This window comes from Hevea brasiliensis, chromosome 7, assembly GCF_030052815.1.
Source record: "Hevea brasiliensis isolate MT/VB/25A 57/8 chromosome 7, ASM3005281v1, whole genome shotgun sequence".
Lineage (NCBI taxonomy): Eukaryota > Viridiplantae > Streptophyta > Magnoliopsida > Malpighiales > Euphorbiaceae > Hevea > Hevea brasiliensis.
Genome location: NC_079499.1, coordinates 95,005,330 through 95,025,419, shown reverse-complemented (window position 1 = coordinate 95,025,419; position 20,090 = coordinate 95,005,330). Strand labels below are relative to the sequence as shown.

At 28.8% G+C, this 20,090-nt stretch overlaps 1 protein-coding gene across 1 annotated transcript; it reads left to right on the top strand.

The window, feature by feature from the left end:
• Nucleotides 1-242: 242 nt before the first annotated feature.
• On the top strand, nt 243-506 carry LOC110669565 (PAMP-induced secreted peptide 2-like). Its single transcript, XM_021831278.2, has one exon. The coding sequence runs from the start codon at nt 243-245 to the stop codon at nt 504-506; it is 264 nt and encodes an 87-aa protein (XP_021686970.2).
• The last annotated feature ends 19,584 nt before the right edge of the window (nt 507-20,090 follow it).

The following is a 20,090-nucleotide window of genomic DNA, read 5'->3' as shown; positions in this document are numbered from 1 at the left end:
CTGACCAATCTCTTTTACTTGCTGTCTGCAGCCCCATGAACCACCCTTGTTGTTTCCTTTCACTCAAGTATAGAAAATTTTCCAAATTCCCTTTTGAATGTTGAATTTCTTCTGGGTTACCCATTTGCCAGCACTATATATATGAGTGGAAGATACCACAAGCTCATCATTCATCACACAGCAACCTCTCTTGATCAATACTGCACATTTACAAGTTCTTTTATATATACATCAGAAAGAAAATGGCTAGAGGCCTCAAGCACTTCAGCTTCTTGCTTGTTCTCGTTCTTGTTCTCGTGTTGCTTGGCTCATCGTCAGACGCCCGGCCACTCAATATCTTGAAATCCGATGGTTCAAGGGTTTGGGACAAAGGTTTCTTTGATGTGTTATCTCTTGGTGCCATCAAGCAATCGGGTCCAAGCCCAGGGCAAGGGAACAAATACACAGATTCGCGGTCTTTTGGACGAATTCATAAGGATGGTCCTGGCCCTGGAGAGGGACACTGAGCCAGCTTGTTTACTATATAGTTTGTAATTTTATTGCTGAATTTATTCAGCAATATATAGGACATATTCTTTGTTCGTTGTTTAATTTCTTGAGAGGCCAAGTAAGAGTAGTTGTATTTCTTATACACAAAAAATGTAGGTCCTCAAACAATATTTATCTGCATAAGTAACTAGGCATCATAATCTTGTTGTAATGATATTACAATTCTAAGAAAAGGTTTAAATTTAATTAGCTATATATTTTATCTATAATCTATAATTTATAATCTATATTATATATAAAAGTATGAATGGAGAACAATGGCTTTATCTAAATTGTCATCTATTTTTAAAATTAATTATAATTATATTTTTATTATTGAAATTAATTTTAAAATTTTTATAAATTTAAAATTCTTAATTTTAGAGTTCATATAAATTTCATGGAATTATATATATATATATATATATATATATATATATATATATATATAAATTAATAAATAATAAAAATTTATTTAATCATTAACCTAACTTTTTATTTATAGTGTTGCATTCTTTTCTAATAATTAATTAATAAATATAAAAATATGAATGGAAGAATTTACGAAATAATCAAATTATTTTATAATTTTTTATTTGCAATAAACAATAATTAACATATTAAAATTTAGTCTTATTATAAATCATATTTTAAAAAATACTTATATAGATAAAAATCTTAACTCATAAATAATTTTATTAATAATATATAATTTAAAGGCTTAATATTAAAAACTATTTTTTTTTTCAAATTTTTATAATTATAGCTAATTTTTTAAATAATTTTAGCATAATCTTAAAAGATTTTTTAACCCCTAATTAAAATTGATTTAAATCATTTAACATTATATAGTTTTAATTGTTGATTTCTTTTTCGGTTATAATTTTAATTGTCAATTTACTTTAATTTTTACAACTCAGTAAAAGTAATAAATATTTAAAATCAAGATAAAATTTTTAAAAATTAAAAAATGGACTATAATGACAAGAAGTTTAAATAAAAATTGAAAAGTGGGAAGGGGAACATCGGAATTTTCAAAAACACCTTGCATCATATTTATTATGTGCAAAAGTACAAAAAATGTTTTTATAAACAATTAAATTGTTAGTTCTAAAATTTTTATTACAATAAAATAAAGTCAAGTAATAAAACACATAATTTTTACCTTACAATATCTATTTTAAATGGATAACAATAATTTTATTAAAAAAATTGAAACTATTTTTAAAATAACTTTGAATAAATAATAAATTTTAATTTGTAAAATCAAAATATTCATATTTTCATACTATATTTATGGTATTTTATTTATAATATTTTAATTATTAAAGTAATGTATATTAAAAATTCTATTTCATGTGTTTTATTTATAATATTTCAATTGACTAAAGTAATATAACTTGTTGATTTTATTTTTCTATAACTTCTTTAAATCAACTTTAATTAAAAGTAAAATACAATCATACTAATGAATAACTAAATTTAATTGGCTACTAAAAAATATATATAATGATAATATTATATTATATAAAAAATTAAAAGAAAATTATATTAAAAAACTTTTAAATTACAAGTTTATATAATGAATAAATTAATACGCAATCGCACATTAAAGTAAAAAATTAGTGTATGTAAATGCACAAAGGGAAGGAAAACATTGACTTTGTAAATATTTTTTAAATTAATTATAATTATATTTTTGGTAAATTAATTTTAAAATTTATATAAATTTAAAATTTTTTATTTTAGAACTCATATAAATTTAAAATTCTTATATACTTAATATCAATTTAATATTAAATTTAATGAGAGCTCCAACTCAAATTATCTTACTTATTGCAATAATATTTTATATTATCATGTGTGAATTATATGAAGTAAATTTAAATAACCGCTCTTTAATCTTTGTCCTTAAAGATTAATCAAAAAAATTAATTAAATATAAAATTTTATAAAAAGTAATTCATTAAAATAAAAATTTAATAAATAAAAATAAAAATATTATTAATCTATAATCTATTTATAATATATATAAATGTATGAAGAAGGAACATTAGTATTATAAATAATGTCCTTCATAATTTATATTATTTATAAAAATACCAATAAAAACGTATATATAAATAGTGGCATATATTTGTCGCTAATTTAGTAATGAAACTGTATTACTAATCACCTTTAAGAAAAATATATTTCTCGCTAATACTTTTAGTAATGAACAGTTATTTTATTAAAGTTGTCACTAATATTTTTTAGTGACGCCTTATACTTTGATAATAGAGACAAAGACCAAAATAATGTAACAAAGACCAAAATAATGTAATTTTAAAAATATTTTGTCAAAATAATGTGAATTTTAAACTATGTACCAAAATAATGTAGTGTAATAGAAACCGTCACTTGAAAAAGCAATTTTATGTTTCAACACTTGAATAAGAAATCACCATTTGAAATAAAATTTTCTTTATTTTATGTCAGTGTGACAGAGCAATATTTCTCTCAAAATTGCTAGTCAAACTGATAATTTTGTGTCTTATCCCATCACCTATTACATCAACAGAATGGCTTTTTTGTTACACTAAAACCACCTAATAGAATGGTGGTTTTATGTGCAATATGCATAGTATATTGGAATAGACATGTTATATAAATATTGCAGTGAATTTATTCCCTCTGCTCTTGTATAGTATATCGAATTATTGGCTTCACATGAATTATTCATGCCTGTGAGTTATTTTGCTGGCTTTAAAAGCCAAAAACTAGTCTTCCAAAATGGAAGACTTCCTTTGTATCAAGTAAAATCAGTCTTTAAAAGCATCAGGTTTTTTTTTTCTTCTTTCATCTTTTTCATTTAATTTTTTTTTCTCTTTGTATCAAGTAATTTTTTTTTTATATCTAACATAATTTTTTATATGTTATATACAGTATTTTCAAGTTGTGTTACTACTTGAATTTTCACATTAAGAAGCAAAATTATTGTAACTAAGGTACATTTTCAACTTTAATATAAAATGTTATTGTGATTTATTATATAATATATTTATTTAATATTTTAATTATGATAATTTTATTAAAAACATGTCAAATTCTGTGATAAATTTAGTGTATATAATATAATTGTTATTGGTTAAATTAAATTAGTATGATTATATGTTGTAAAATATTAAGTTTGTGATAAGTGCAAAAAAATGAAATAAATATAAACATGCTTTTGCTAAAAATGTCAATTTTTAAAAAATTTTGCAAAATAAAAATTAGAAAGATACGAAATAGATGTTTTTATTAATATATAATGTGATTTTATTAAAATTAAAATCTGAAAATTTTAGCGTTATGCATGTAAAGTTTTGATAAATTTTTTTTAAAAATATAAATTTAATTTAATAAATTTCATATTTCTTTGTAAGTATTGGGACATAAAAACTATAAATACAAAATTTTACTTATAATTTATTTGCTATGTTTATTAAATTGTTGTATATATTTTTTTGTTTAATATATCAAAAATAAAACATATTTCATAAATAAGTGGTTATAGTTACAAGGACAATAAAATGTATTTATAATTAGAATACTCAACTCAACTCAACTAAACCTTTATCCCAAAAATTTGGGGTCAGTTATATGGATTCGCTTTCTCCACTCTAAACGATTTTGAGTTAAATTCTCATAAATGTGTAATGCTTCTAGGTCATGTTGTACTACGCTCCTCCAAGTCAATTTAGGTCTACCCCTTTTTTTCTTTCTATCCTCTAACCTAATGTGCTCTACTTGTCTAACTGGAGCCTCCGTATGTCTACGCTTCATATGACCAAACCACCTCAATCTCCCTTCCCTCAACTTATCTTCAATTGGCACCACTCCTACCTTTTCTCTAATACTCTCATTACGGACTTTATCTAGTCTAGTATGGCCACTCATCCACTTTAACATTTTCATCTCTGCAACTCTTATCTTGGACACATACGACTCTTTTAGTGCCCAACATTCACTACCATATAACATAGCCAGTCGTATGGCTGTACGGTAAAATTTTCCTTTCAACTTATTGGGAATCTTACGATTACATAAAACTCCAGTGGCATGTCTTAACTTCAACCATCCGGCTTTAATCCTATGACTAACATCCTCTTCACATCCCCCATCTACTTGAAGGACTGAGCCTAGATATTTAAAGTGATTACTTTGGGACAGTATCACTCCATTAAAACTAACTTCTTCACTATCACTAGTTTGGCCTTTACTGAACTTGCAATGCATGTATTCTGTCTTCGTTCTACTTAACTTAAAACCCTTTGACTCTAGAGTACTTCTCCAAAGCTCTAGCTTTCTATTGACTCCTTCTCGTGTCTCATCTATCAGAACAATATCATCCGCAAACATCATGCACTAAGGAATACTCTCTTGTATATGTTTCGTCAATTCATCTAAAACTAATACAAAAAGGTAAGGGCTTATGGCTGATCTTTGGTGTAATCCAATTGAGATCGAAAATTCTCTTGTGTCCCCTCCCACTGTGCGCACAATAGTAGTTGCTCCTTCATACATATCTTTCAACACTTGTATGTACCTAATAGATACCCTCTTTTATTCTAATACATTCCATAAGACATCTCTTGGAACACTATCATAACCTTCTCCAAATCAATAAAAACCATGTGTAGGTCTTTCTTCACATCTCTATATTTCTCCATCAAGCTTCTAATGAGAAATATCGCTTCCATAGTTGAACAACCGAGCATGAAACCAAATTGATTGGGAGAGATAGAAGTATCATGACGTAGTCGATGCTCCACAACTCTCTCCCACAACTTCATAGTATGACTCATGAGTTTAATTCTCCTATAGTTTGAGCAACTCTGTATGTCTCCCTTATTTTTAAAAATAGAGACTAAAATACTCCTCCATTCTTCAGGCTTTTTCTTTGAGTTTAGAATCTTATTAAATAATTTAGTTAACCATGCCACTCCCATAGCTCCCAAACACTTCCACACTTCAATTGATATTTCATCGGGTCTATAGGCTTTACCCACTTTCACTCTCTTAAGTGCTTCCTTTACTTTTAAAGATCTAATCCTTCTAGTATAATTCAAATTCTTTTCTATTGTTCTATAGTCTATATTCACGCTATAATTCAAATAATTTAGTTATTGCATTTAACATAAATGAAAGTAATTTAATTATTGCACTAAATATAATGAAGAAAAAAAATGTGTGATCGTTATGGATAATTTAGATAAAATAATTTAATATTTAAATATGTATTATATTTGCATGGAATTTACATATTATTAATGGAGAAAAAAATGTATGATCACTATTAATAATTTGAATGTATCTTTTTTTTTTTTGTGTACAGATGGTTGTGACATATATGACTCCCAAGGTTTTGAGAGGCACATTTGTTGATACAATAGTTAAAAAAATGTGGGAAAAAATATATAAAGTTAGAATGAATACATCGCAAGGATTGGTGGAGCATGTCAATTATCTTAACAATTTATTACAAGAAATTATAAACACTGGTTATAAAATAGCCGAAGCAGAGAAGTGAATGTCTTAAGTGAAACTGTACCTTTATGTTACTTCAATGTAGCAATGCAAATTTAGGCTCAACAAAATGCTAACACCTATGATGAATTAGTGTTAACTTGAAGGAGTAGGTGATGTTAATATAGACACTTTAATGAAAGTTCAAGAAAATCTACCTGTGTCCCAACTGATTTATTGTAAGCAGGAGAATGGTAAAAGGGCACAAATGTATTCCTATATGATGTAGAATGTTATGTAATAAATATTAGTATTTTAAAATATTATTTATGTGGGGAGTACAATTTATATGCAAAATGAATGTGGGTTCAAAATTTTAACTGAATGTCTATTTATAGGTTCTACAAAATATCATCATTTATATTGTTTATTGTTCATTGGGAGGTTAAATAAATCTTAGGCTATCTGGTTTTCAGTATGACATTGTAAATGCAAGTGTAATGACAAGGCGAATTAAGTTCAAAAGTAGGATAACCTTTAATGAGTTGATTCATAGGATAATAGTTACATTGTAATAGGTTTAGGGATTGATAAGAAGGTTTCTAGAGTTATTACAAGAATCCAATAGTGGGGCATGGAACAATGTATTGGTCATCTTTCGTTATTAGGGATGATGATGATATTGAGGTAATTTTTTATAATCTAAGTTCAATCCAATGTTACAATCATGTTGAACTAATGGTTGAGGTGGAAAAAGTTGGAATAGAGTCAAATGATCAATTTAACAACATAGATAGTCAATTGATGAATGATGGTGGCACGATGATGAATAATGATCTATGTGAACCATATGGGCCAATCAATTTAAGCAACACCTTTGATTATGGATGCATAACATTGAATGATTATTAGGATAGGGACTTCACCTAATTTGGTGGTTTTAGTCAAGTAGAATGCCCATCACCGATAAGTGTTTACAATAGTGAAAGAGTCGGCCCCAGTGAACCTATAATTAGGATTGGTAGTCAACAACATGGAAATGTTGGTCCTTCTAAATACGCATCGTGTTCAAATGTAGATGCAGGACAACATAACATGGAGTTGGGCGATAATTATTGTGATGATCAGTATAGGTTAGAAGATTTAGGGGTCAATAATAAGTATGCCTCACTTGATGATGAAGATTATGATGATCATAAAGATGATGATAATGAAAGCACTAGTTGAAATGAGAATGTTAGTCAAAATGAAGGCAAGCATGTGAGTAATAAGTTAATTGATTTAAATGTTAGTGATAATGAAGGTAGGGAATTTATCTTTCTGTCATCACATTATAGCACCATAAATTTGGATGTTATGAAACCCACTGATCTTCAAGCACAAGAGCATAGGAGTTAGAGTGACTCTTCCAAGTTAAGTAAGGGTGCGCTATTTAACTCAAAAGAAGATGTTCAATATGCTATGAAAAAATCCTCCATTCAAAATAATGTTGCATATTCAGTGGTTGAATCACAATCGACTTTTTGGGTTGTTAAGTGTATTCGATTTGATGAAGGTTATGAATGAAAGTTACAAGCAATGAAGAAAAAATCAAGTCCATACTGGGTAATTAGTGTTTATAATGGTTCGCATACTTGCTGTGCACCAATGCTGTTGCAGGACCATAGGCAATTAGATTCACAAATTATCAATGTGTGCATTATGGAAATGGTCAGCAAAGATCCGAAGTTAAAAGTCGAGGTCATTATCAAAGCTATAAGGAATAGATTTAATTTTGAGATTTCATACAAAAAAAGCTTGGTATGCTAAGAAGATGGCGTTGGCTCGTGTTTTTGGTAATTGGGAAGAGTCATACCGTAAATTGCCTTCTTATTTAAATGCTCTTCAAGTTTATAATCTAGGCACAATTACAGAGATTATGGTCTATGATTTAATCAATCTCTCATTTAAGACGTTTAAGAGGGTATTTTGGTCTTTTAAGCATGGGTTTAATCATTGTAAACCCATATTACTTATTGATGGAACATTCTTGTATGGTAATTCCAACATACATTGATGATTGTGAGTTTTGTTGATGGTAATAATAAGTTATTCCCTTAATTTGCAATTGTTGAAGGGGAAAATAAGTATAGTTAGAGTTGGTTCATGTGTTGCATATGAAAGCATGTCACGCAGAAACTTGGAATTTGTGTTGTCTCAGATCGACATATTGAGATTACATATGTGATGAAGCATGAAACAATGGGTTGGAAAGAACCATTCGCATATCACCGATACTGTCTTCAACACTTTGCTAGCAATTATAATTCTACTCACAGAAACAAAGAGATAAAAGATTTGTTGTACAAAGCTGGCATGATTTATTTCAAGCATATGTTCTCCTTTGTAATTCTAATTGTTATGAGTTAAAGGCTCATGTTGTATATCCTTTTCATTGAAGGCAATACATATCAACCACAAAAGTTTAAATCGAGAATGAGAGATATTCTTGAGAAGGATGGACCGTCTTTCAATTGGGCGATTAGATGTCCAATTGAGCAATGGACACTATCACACGATGGTGGTAGGAGATATGGTAACTTAACTACTAATATTGCCAAATGTGTTAATGGTATATTGAAGGTTGTAAGGCAAATGCCTATAACATGTATCGTTGAACACACATTCGCTAGACTAGTTAAGTACTTTGATGAAAGAAGGGTATTTTATGAAAGAGAACTATCGAGGGATAATATATACACACCAGCTTATGTTAATGAAATGAGGGCACATGCGATGAAAGCAAATGGACATAGAGTGAAAAATTTTGATAGTCGTATAGGCATTTTTCAATTTTGACAAGATACGATCCAGTTCATAGGAAAGGTGGCAATACTCAAATTGTCAATCTTGCAAAGAAAGAATGCGAGTGTGGAAAATTTCAAGGGACAAAAATGCCATGCACACAAGCTATTGCTGCATGCCTACATATGTACGTTGATTTTTGGCAATCTGTTGATCAATGGTACATATTAGAAGAAGCATTAAAATGTTATCAAACTTCTTTCCAACCATTAGCACATGAATCATACTAGGTACAGTTTAATGGTCCAACGATTATTCCCAATATGGAAATGCAAAGGAAAAAAGGAAGGCCAAAATCAACTCACATCAGGAATGAAATGGATTTTAGAGAACTAGGGAGTAGTCAGCGTTGTAGTATTTGCAAGCAACCCAGCCACAATAAGACAAAGTGTCCACAGAGAAGCGGTTTCTAAACTTAGTTATAATATCTAACATCCACCAAGCTCTGATTTTGGATATTGGCCCCCTAGTTGAGTTGTTAAATAATTGATGTGGATTTATGTAATTCTATATGGATATAATTCTACTTACTTCTATCATTAGTTAAAATATTTATTATTGAATCATATATTCTTTTACTGCAGGATATAATTGATATACATTAGACCATATGTGATGGCAAGTAGCTGTAAGAGTAAACAACATGGTATTGTAATATTAGATAAGTACTTGGACCCTAATGGTAGGATGAATTAAGAATCTCTAATTTTTTGGATGATAGTGAAGATGATTTCCAAAAGTTTTTACCTTCATGTTTGCAACCTTATCGCTAGATGTTCGTCATAAGTTCTAGCTCTTAATGCTTTATATTAGTGTAAGATTAAAGAAAATTATGATTGTCATTTTATTATTATTAATAATGTTTATAGATTGTTCAATTTTTATTAAAAAAATTCTTAATTGAGCAGATATATAATATGTCCCTACACTATACACCGAGAGATATTTTTTAAGCTATGGATCTATATTGGGCAATTGATGATGAATTTCAATATCCCCTTGACCCCAAACGGCATAATGGCCATAATTTGATTCCATTAATGCAACAAGAATGGAACTATCAAGAACGTCAAGCGTTAATATTACGAGAGGATGCCCGTGTGACTGGTATCTGAATACAACACTTCAAGTCGATCCACATGCCGCGTAGTAACATTGAAGAATTATATTTAGCTCTATATCGCATTAGAGAAGAACACAATCGTATTAAGATTAGACTTACGAGCATGGAAATAATTCAAGCTAGTAGAGAAGCTCAAACAGATGGAGATAACAATAGTGCATCACTATATTTTCGGTTATTGAGACAACTGGATTATTTATCAGACATTGAAATGTCAGACAATGAGAATTAAATATGTTTAGTACATGCAATGTCAAAGTATTTAGTTCATTGTTTAGCTAGTAAAATAAAGAAACTTGTAAGTTATTCTTCATCAGACATTTCATCATCAGATTGGTACATGTAAGACATAACATTGCACTCTTCAGTAGACATTAGTTCCCTTCCAACTGTTATTACTTGCTCCCGAGCTAACTTTAATATATAAAACCTTGATCTCTGTAGGAGCATTATATTATTTTCCTTTTTGATACGTGTAATCACTAATTCATAATCTGCTATGTTATGTTTCCTCATATTTAGTAATCAACAGTGCACAATAGGCCCACCTAGTGCTTGTAGGCCCTCAACCAATATTTCAACCTCATTTACACGATATGCCCATTCACTTCGTAAGCCCGCATAATACTCCTTTCTATCAGAATGTCGATAGTACCTATAATCATCATTGAATTGAGGAAGTAACCATGTTCCATTTCTTCATTCCATTTCAACTCCTGCATACAACACAAATATTAGTTAATATCACAAATGAATGTGTATTGTGCTTTTAACCTTGGAATTATTACCTTGTTTATTCTTTTCTATTTTGTTTTTATAATGCAGGTCTATTAGTTGTATCATGGAATATCGTAATCGTCAACAACATTTTATGCAAGTTGGCCCCCTTAATCTTGAATTATTAATAATGCAACATGTTCATCATTCAGAAACTATTTGGCATAATCCAATAATCCTTTATTCTTTTAATAATTTTTATTTTATGCCAATTATATTATTTACAAAAATTAGCAACAAATTATTCTGACAAATTTAGTTAATTTTTTGGGATGATGACCACCAACTATGTGCTAAATGAGCAACAATTGGTCAGATGTACACTAACATAGATGAAAGATTAATTCCATATCTTAGATCATTAGGCTTTTTTGGAATTGCCACTATAGGGTTTATAGAGGTTGATCATGCCCTTATAACTGCTCTTATTAAGCGATAGAGACTAGAGACCCATAGATTCCATCTTACAGTTGGTGAAGCAACTATAACATTACAAGATGTTAAGATTATAACTGATTTTCCTATTGATGGTGCTGCGGTCATAGGAGATATAGATTATGACCGGGATGTTTTATGTGGTCGGTTATTGGGTATTGTGCCTCCAGAAGGTGCCATTCATGGCTCCCAATTGTCACTTCCGTGGTTGGCAGAAAACTTTTAAGATTTATCGAAAGTTATAGCTAATGTCGTAATCCAGTGCTATGCTCATGCTTTTATATTATAGAGCATTGGTGGACTTATTTTTCTTGGGAAGTCAACAAATTTGGTTCCTTTAATAATTTTACCGCTTTTAGAGGATTTAGATGAGGCAGGCATGTATAGTTAGGGGGGTGCATGTTTAGCATGGTTGTATAGGGAAATGTGTCATGCTACTAATCCAAATGTAGCTCAAGTTGGAGGTTGTACTATACTTTTGCAACTTTGGGCTTGGGAATGGCTCCCTATCATTGCACCTCAAATTCATACACCGCAAATTTTTACTTCAGGCATACCATATGGGTTTTGGTAATTCTCTTCTTTATCAATTTATATATATATATATATATATATATATATATATATATATATATATATATATATATATATATATATATATATATATATATATATATATATATATATATATATATATATATAAATTTTTTATCCATAAAAATTAAAGTAAATATATTAAATAACATTGAACTTTTTCTTTATAGGTGGAAAACTCCATTAAGAACAATGCATACATCGATGCATGTGTTGCGATTACTGCGAGTCCAACTAGATCAATAGTGACCACAACAAGTAATATAAATATTTAAATCATCTTTTTTTTTTATAATTAATTACATTTTTGTCATTCATGATATTGAACACTGATATTTTTATGTTGTGTGTAGATCTGTTGGGAACCATATAGGGAGGTTGAGCATATTTTGCCACTTTTTTGCTTAAATGGGAGGCATATGTGGAGGTCATTGGTGCCATTAATATACTTCCACATCGTCGAATGGCATCAACCAGATCGTTGCCTTTGCCAGTTTTGCGTGAGCCAACCAACTCCTTTACCCCCATACCAGAACGATACCTTGCATGCCATCGACTTATAAGGGAAAATAGAACATAATTGGGCAATTCGACATGCACCTTATATAGATGCTTGGAATGATCGAAATAATAGTATTGTTACTAATGCTCCATTGCAACAACCATTAGGACTGTGTTCAAAATATATATAATGGTTTGCACGATGAACAAGACACTGGATATCTCCTGAGGGTGCTCAAATTGGAGTCATGGTAAATACCTGACTCATTATTTTGGTATTTTTTTTATTATACTTATATGATATTTTATTAAAAGAATAATTATTTTTTCCTTCATACAAGCGGATGGACTACAACATGTGTATAATTTACTTGAATCATCATCTTGAGCTTGTCCATCTGTTCGTCAGAGGATTTTTAGCATGTTAGGCACATTAAACGAAAAACACTGCACGACACCAACTCATTCTTTTCAACCCGCCACTCCGCCAATGAAAATTTCTCGTGTGCAAGCACAACAGGAACAAAGAAGGAGACGTGGTATGTCTAAAACACGTGCTCTCGTTTATGTGGCCCCAAGGGAGAATGTATTTTAAGTCCCTCCACCCGTCACCTATGAGTATCATGTAGATCAGGCAACACTGGGTCCATCACCTATCGAGTGGAATTTACACTCTTTTTTTGGATTTTCATCTAATTTTACTCAAGGAGAGTAGCAACCATCCACTCATTTCACTCCAATGATAATACCACCAGAGATCCACACACCTGTCTCTCCATTTACTGACGCAACGCAAGTCTATTTTACAATTCCAACTTTTCATGCGTCTTCTTCCTCACATTACGACAGACATCAAGCTTCCACAAGCAATGTTAGGCATTCGTTCAGCGACTTTTATCAATCCATATTTGGTCTAAAACAACATCAGCATTTAAGCTATGATAATTCACAAAATTTTAGAATTGATTATATTTAGGAACATCAATGAAGTGTTGAACAAAATGCAAAATCAGAAAGAGAGACAGAAGCAGATCCAGTGGTCTGACAAATAGATATTCACCGAAATCCATCACGAACTAGGAGGTCTCCACGATGTGGCACAGGAGAACACATTAGTCGGCATTAATCTAATTTAATATATGTTCAATTATAATTATATTATTTACATTATAATATTTATTCAATGTCATCTATTTACATTATGTACCTCCTAGTTTTTTTTTTCTAATATAACTTAAATTTATATTTACTGAATTTATTTGAAAATTTTCCCTAAAATATTTTTATATATAATCTTGAAATATTTATGATATAAATTGAAATATAAATATTTATATTTATAATATTAATTAAAATAAAAAATAATTACATTCATAATAAAAATGTAAATATAAAATAGTTCCAATTCTATTAATTTATTTGAAATTATTCATTAATTTTCACTTTAAGGAATAATTTCAAGAAAAATATTTATATGTTTATTTATTACAATAAATAGACATAAAATTAATAAATATAACATAACAAATTTATATAAAAAAAAGAAAGCTATATGCATTAATTAAACAAAATATATGAAGAATTAAAAAAAAATATATATTGTATAAAGGAGAAGGGAGAAAAAAATAAAACCTGATATGGAAGCAATAAGAGACCAAAACTTTTTCTCTCTATACTTCATAAATATGCATTCTGAGGAGAGGAGAAAGAATTTATATTTATAGAGAAAGTTCAGTGTGCCGTTGAAGAGAATTTATATTTATAGAGAAAGTTCAGTGTGCCATTGAGGGAATATATTCTCTGTATTATACGCATTCTAAAGTTCTGATATATTCTAACAGATGCTTAAGAAATCATCACTTCAACTGACGTTTTCACAAACAATCTGATAACTATGAAAACACTAATTTGACTGGTGGTTTTGTGTGTATTTGGCACACTATCACATTAACTTTGACACATACAGTAACTTTGACACTCTAATTTAACACTTTGATGTTGTTACTGAAATTATTTTTTGTTTTGGCGGTTTTGTGTTAGTTTTTTAAACGCTGAAATTGTTTTTTAAGTTAACGTTTTTATAAGCACATGCTATATTGATAAATAGTTTCAGATTCACATTATTTTGATAAAATGTTTTTAAAAATGCATTATTTATATAATTAACCCTTTACTTTCAGTAGTGAGAAATTATTTTATATAAATTTGTCACTAATAATTTTTAGTAACGACTTATACTTTGCTAAATTTATAAATAATTTCAATTATTAATATTATTATAATTAATATAAAACTAAATTTTAATATTAATTTAATAGTAATTGTACTTATACGAAAAATATTTTTATAATACTATATTCTTAATTCTGTAAGTATCATTAACTTATTAAAAATTATTTAATTTAAAATAACAAAGTTTAAACAAATTTAATTAAATGAGTTAACTTGTATATTTTATTAATTTATTTTAATTTTTAAATATTTTCACTTATTTATATTTTAAAACTTATTATTATATTAATTTTTTATTATATAACATTTAATTTTATAAATATGTTAATATTATATATAACACATGAATTTCATAAAAGTATGATCCAATAAAGAATATTATAAATTTAAATTAATAAATATTTTTATTTATATAATTAATTAAAATAACATTAAATTTATTATTTTAATTTAAATAATTAAATATAATATTTATAATACTATTATAATATTATATCACATATAAAAAATTAACAGAAAGTTATATATAAAAAATTAAATTTCATGAGTATACATAATAAGACAATAATATGCAAAAACTAGTAATATAAATGTATGAAGGGGCATTTGTTTTGCCAAAAATACCATTAACCTTTTATATTATTTACGATTTTAATTATTTAATTTTTTATTAATTTTTTAGAGTTTAAATAAATTTAGTTAGAGTTTTGAATGGACAACATAATACCTTCAATTTTTATATCAATTTATATTATTTAAATTAATTAATTTTAGAATTTTACAAATTAAAAATTTTAAATTCTACACGGACTTAACTACAAATTTCAATAGTAATGTAAAACAAAATTATAATTATATAATAAATTTTATTTTTACATACAAATATTAATTTTCAAAAATAATCTGATGTATAAGAATTAATTAATAGAGTAGAAGCACAAAACGAAATTCTAAGAATTTCAAGTCCTAACTTTATAGAGAATAAATGCTATTTTTATTTATTAATTTTATTATTAAAACAACTCCTATTTTAATTTATTCTACAATTCTAATATCATTCAATCTCAATGTACATATTTTTATAAGCATCTAAGAGAATCCTTTTTTATGAGTCTTATGAAAAAAAAGCTTTCATGAATTTGATACTATATTCAATTTAAAACCAATGAGTGTATGGGTCCTTCCCACTTATATGCCTATCACTCATCCTATCTTTTTTTATGTGAAAATTCTACACTTATATAATTCCAACAATAATTTATGAAAAAAAGAGCATTTTTTTCCTATATAATGTTAGGGCTTGACATTATCAAAGAATTTCAGTATTACAACTGTTATTAATTAATTTTTATATATCAAATTAAAAATTGTCCCTAATTGTTCACTTTAATATATTAATTTATAAAATTATAATTACTATAAATTATTTTTTGTCAAACTATATGTTGATATATGAAAAAATAGATCAATTAACTAAAGTTTGTCTATACCAACGATAAAAAGAATTAATTTTTATTTTTTTAATTAAATTAGATTTATATAATTTTAATATCGCTAAAATTTTATTCCTACACTATTCATGTAACATCCTTAATTTTTAAATAATTATTTTATATGTAAATTATGATATTTTAATGTATTAAATATTATGATATTTAATTTAAATTTTCTGAGTTTTCAAAATCGAGTTTTTATTTCTTGAGACAATTAATTTTAATAATTTTTAAAAATTAATTTAATAATCACGCGCCAATTTTAAAAATATATTTGGACCATAAATTTTTTTGAGTTTTCTGAACATTTTTCGAAATTTTCGGGCATTATTTTAGGTCCCCAGGCAGAGCAAAAATCAAATTTTAGGTATCTTGAATCAGACTGGCCGAATGAGACTACTTAATTAAATAAAAATTATATTCTAACTCCCAGTGTTATGGGCTTCGCATAGGTATTCTTGTTTTGGGGAAATTCCACCGGCGACTGGTACTGCATTTTCAGGCCAGACAGGTGGGTTGCCGGACCCACTTCGAAAGTGGGTCAATATTATAGTGTTTTTCACCATTTTCAGATGCCCCGGATGCATTCCAGGTGTCAGAATTGGCGTAGGTAAACTCGAACTCCAATTTGCCCTTTTTGCCTAATGCTAGGTTTAGAATAAAATTCATAAAATATTCGTGAGTAACCAAAAAATTGTCATTCCATTTGCAATAGTACAATAACATTGTTAAGGACTACGGGGCACGATTATAGAACTTTTGGGATCAGTTTGGATAGTTTTTGAAAAATATTAATTTTAAATTTAATAGTTAAATTGTGTAATTATATGAGTTTTGATTGGTTTGGCAAATCTAGGAGGGGCAGCATGATGTTGTTGTGATGTGGGCCCGATGCCATTGGATTAGAAAGTATTGTTTGAATTGCTTTACAGGTTGAATAGGTGATACGTATCCGCAAGTGCACGGATTCTTATAAATAATAAAGAGTGAGTAAAATATCGTTCCTATGAGGATTGTCTTTAATTACCAAAATTTATGTTAATTTTACGAATATCTAGATAATCGAATTGAATTAAATTTAAGAAATTAAAATTTAACTAAAAATGAAATTAACTAATTGGAATTTAACTAATAAAAGCAATGAAGACTTTGTATTTAAATTCAAATAAAAATGGCTAGGGATATTGATTCTACTTGACCCAATAATTAATGTAATACCCCTCACCCGTCTACAGTGTAGCCGAGCAGGGTGTGTCACACGGAGTGTCGGAGCACCTGATTTCATTACAGTTCTTGATTTACTTGTTCAAAAACTTTATCTAAGGTTTAGGCAATTTTTACTGTTTATCAAAATCTGACTAATTTGGAAATTTCAAAAATTTGAACGACAATCCGGCAGAGTATCGACTGTAATTTGGACTAACAGTTCTTCTAAACCTGCCAAAAACAAATTCAATATATACTCAAATTCATAACTAAGATTATCTCAAAGTATTCTCAACATTTTCTCAAACTCAAATTCAGTATCAAAATTTCTCAAACTCAATCTCATTCAGAATCATTATGATTAGACAATCAACTAAAATATCAAAATTCTTATATTTCATTAATTTATATAAGTTGTCAACTAAATTACATAAGTTTGTCAAGTACAGGACAAACAAATAATTTACAATATACTTAGAATGAACAAAATACATAACATGTGTAAATATGAGCCCTATCTACATGCATTGCTGAGGAGGTGACAACCTTGTACTCTTCTGATACTTCTGCAGATCTGGACTCCAAAATCTCAGTCGAAGTACCTGCGCGAGGAAATAATTCCATCGCGCTAAGCATTTCTTCTTAGTGATACAATAATATAACAAGAAATAATATATATAAATAAAGAAAGAAATAAATCATAATTCGGATATCCAGGAATCAATTATTCTAATTGTATTGTATTTTAAGTCTCTACGGTTCTGCAAATTGTATTTTTGTTATGTTTCTATTGCTAATCTCTTTTACTTATTTCATTCAATGCTTAATTTAATTGTACTAAAATTTTCGTATACTTAACTTAACTGCCTGAATTGAATAATATTTTAATTGATTGCCCGTGTAGCCTATACACTGACTAGACTAGATAAACGGATATACTAGCACTGGGTACCTCGGGCCATTACACTATCGATCACAAAGTATCTCTCGGTGTACAAACAGTGTGGCTAAAAAGCCATATAATCAATCAGGCATTAAGCCGAGTATAATAACACAATCCGTATAGCCATAGGCTATTAAAATCATAGTATGGCATAATAAGCCAGAAAACACAGTACGACGTGAAGCTATTTAGAGAACAGCTGTCAGAATCCTATTGGCATGCCAACCTATCCAAACTAGTCAACTAGGCAAACTAGGGCATATTACAAGATTAAATATTTATTTTTAGGGTCTACTGGTCATTATACAATTCACTGGTCAATGAAAATGTTGACCTTTTCATACATCATGCATAAGTTAATTCTAGTATCAACATGTCACAATTTGCATTTCAATATGCTGCCAGTATAGTGCAATTTACAATTCTCGCAAGTTGGCATTTATTGCCAAATTATTTCTAGGCTTCATTGCATATTATTGTCAATTTTCAGTTTTAGTGTGCTAGATTGATCTAGCTAAATGTTTTGTTTCCATTGGTTTTTAGCTTCTGGTCAAAGAAGCAAATTTGCAGTTCTTTGTCTTATTGAACTTTTGGCATAGATTTCAAGTCATTCTGAGTTGTATAGACCAAGATATGGTCAATTTACTAAACTGGACAGATTACATCTTTAGTGCAAAATTTGGTCAATTTTAGGTCAAATTCAGTTCTGGCAGTTTTGGTACCCTAACTTGGGCAAGCAATTTGACTTGGTTCTGGTCATTTTTGGGCTTTGGTGTCTTCATAAGAATTGTAGCTCTATGTCTAAGCTTTCCTTGGTATAAATTTCAGATTATTTGGACCTGTTTTGTGTGAGTTATGGTCACATGAGTGACTACTATTCAAATGGTCAAATTCTGGGTTGCAATGGTTCTGGACAGTTTGTTACATCAACTTATGCAAGCAATTTGACTTAGTAAATGACATTTCTGGGTTCTGTGATGTTCACCAAAGTTGTAGCTCTATGTCTAAGCTTTCCATGGTATAAATTTCAGGTCATTTGGACCTGTTTTGTGTGAGTTATGGCCAATTGAATGGCTACTGTTTATATGGTCAAAAATTCCGAGTTTACTAATGGCAATCCGGATTTGGTCATTTCTTTAGGTCATTTCTAGGCAGAACGTTGGCAACATTTCTACATGAAAGTTGGCCTATTTTGTGTCTAGTTTTGCCTCCAATTGGCCTCATACCAATTGGGATCACAAATTTTCATTTATGGTTCAATTTACCTACTGCCTTCAATACACACAACCTGCACATAAAAGAACACTTCCAATGTTTAATCCTTCTTCTCCCAAACTACAATACAATATTCATAGCACTTCTAATCTCATTCATCAAGTCTCAAGTTGGTCAACTTGGGCAAAATACACAAGTGTTCAATACACATATTACTACCCTAATTCTCAAAATTAAATTCAACACAATATATACATGTATTCACTTAATTTTTACTACATACAATTCCACTACTACTTCACATATACTGCCCTTAAATCATAATTACCATAATTCATCAATTTAATTAATGAAATCAAGCATCAATCCATGCACTTCAAGGCTGCCAAAAATGGCAGTTTGCTAAGGTCTCCAAATTTCTTTGCAAAACCCCTAAATTCAATACTTACTTACACATACATGAATTAATTGGCTAGCACTTCAATTTAACTCCATCAACACTAATTCCCATCAATTTAATGTAAGAAAAATTCAAAGAACATGAGTTCCCATGGCTGCCAAAAATTGTACACATCAATAACTCATCAAAACCTTCAAATTTCTTTACCATTCAACTCATCTCAACCTTAAAACAAACTTTAATGAAGCAAGGAATGAAAAACTAGCACTAACCTTATTTTGAGCTTTATCAAACCTCACCAAAACTTCT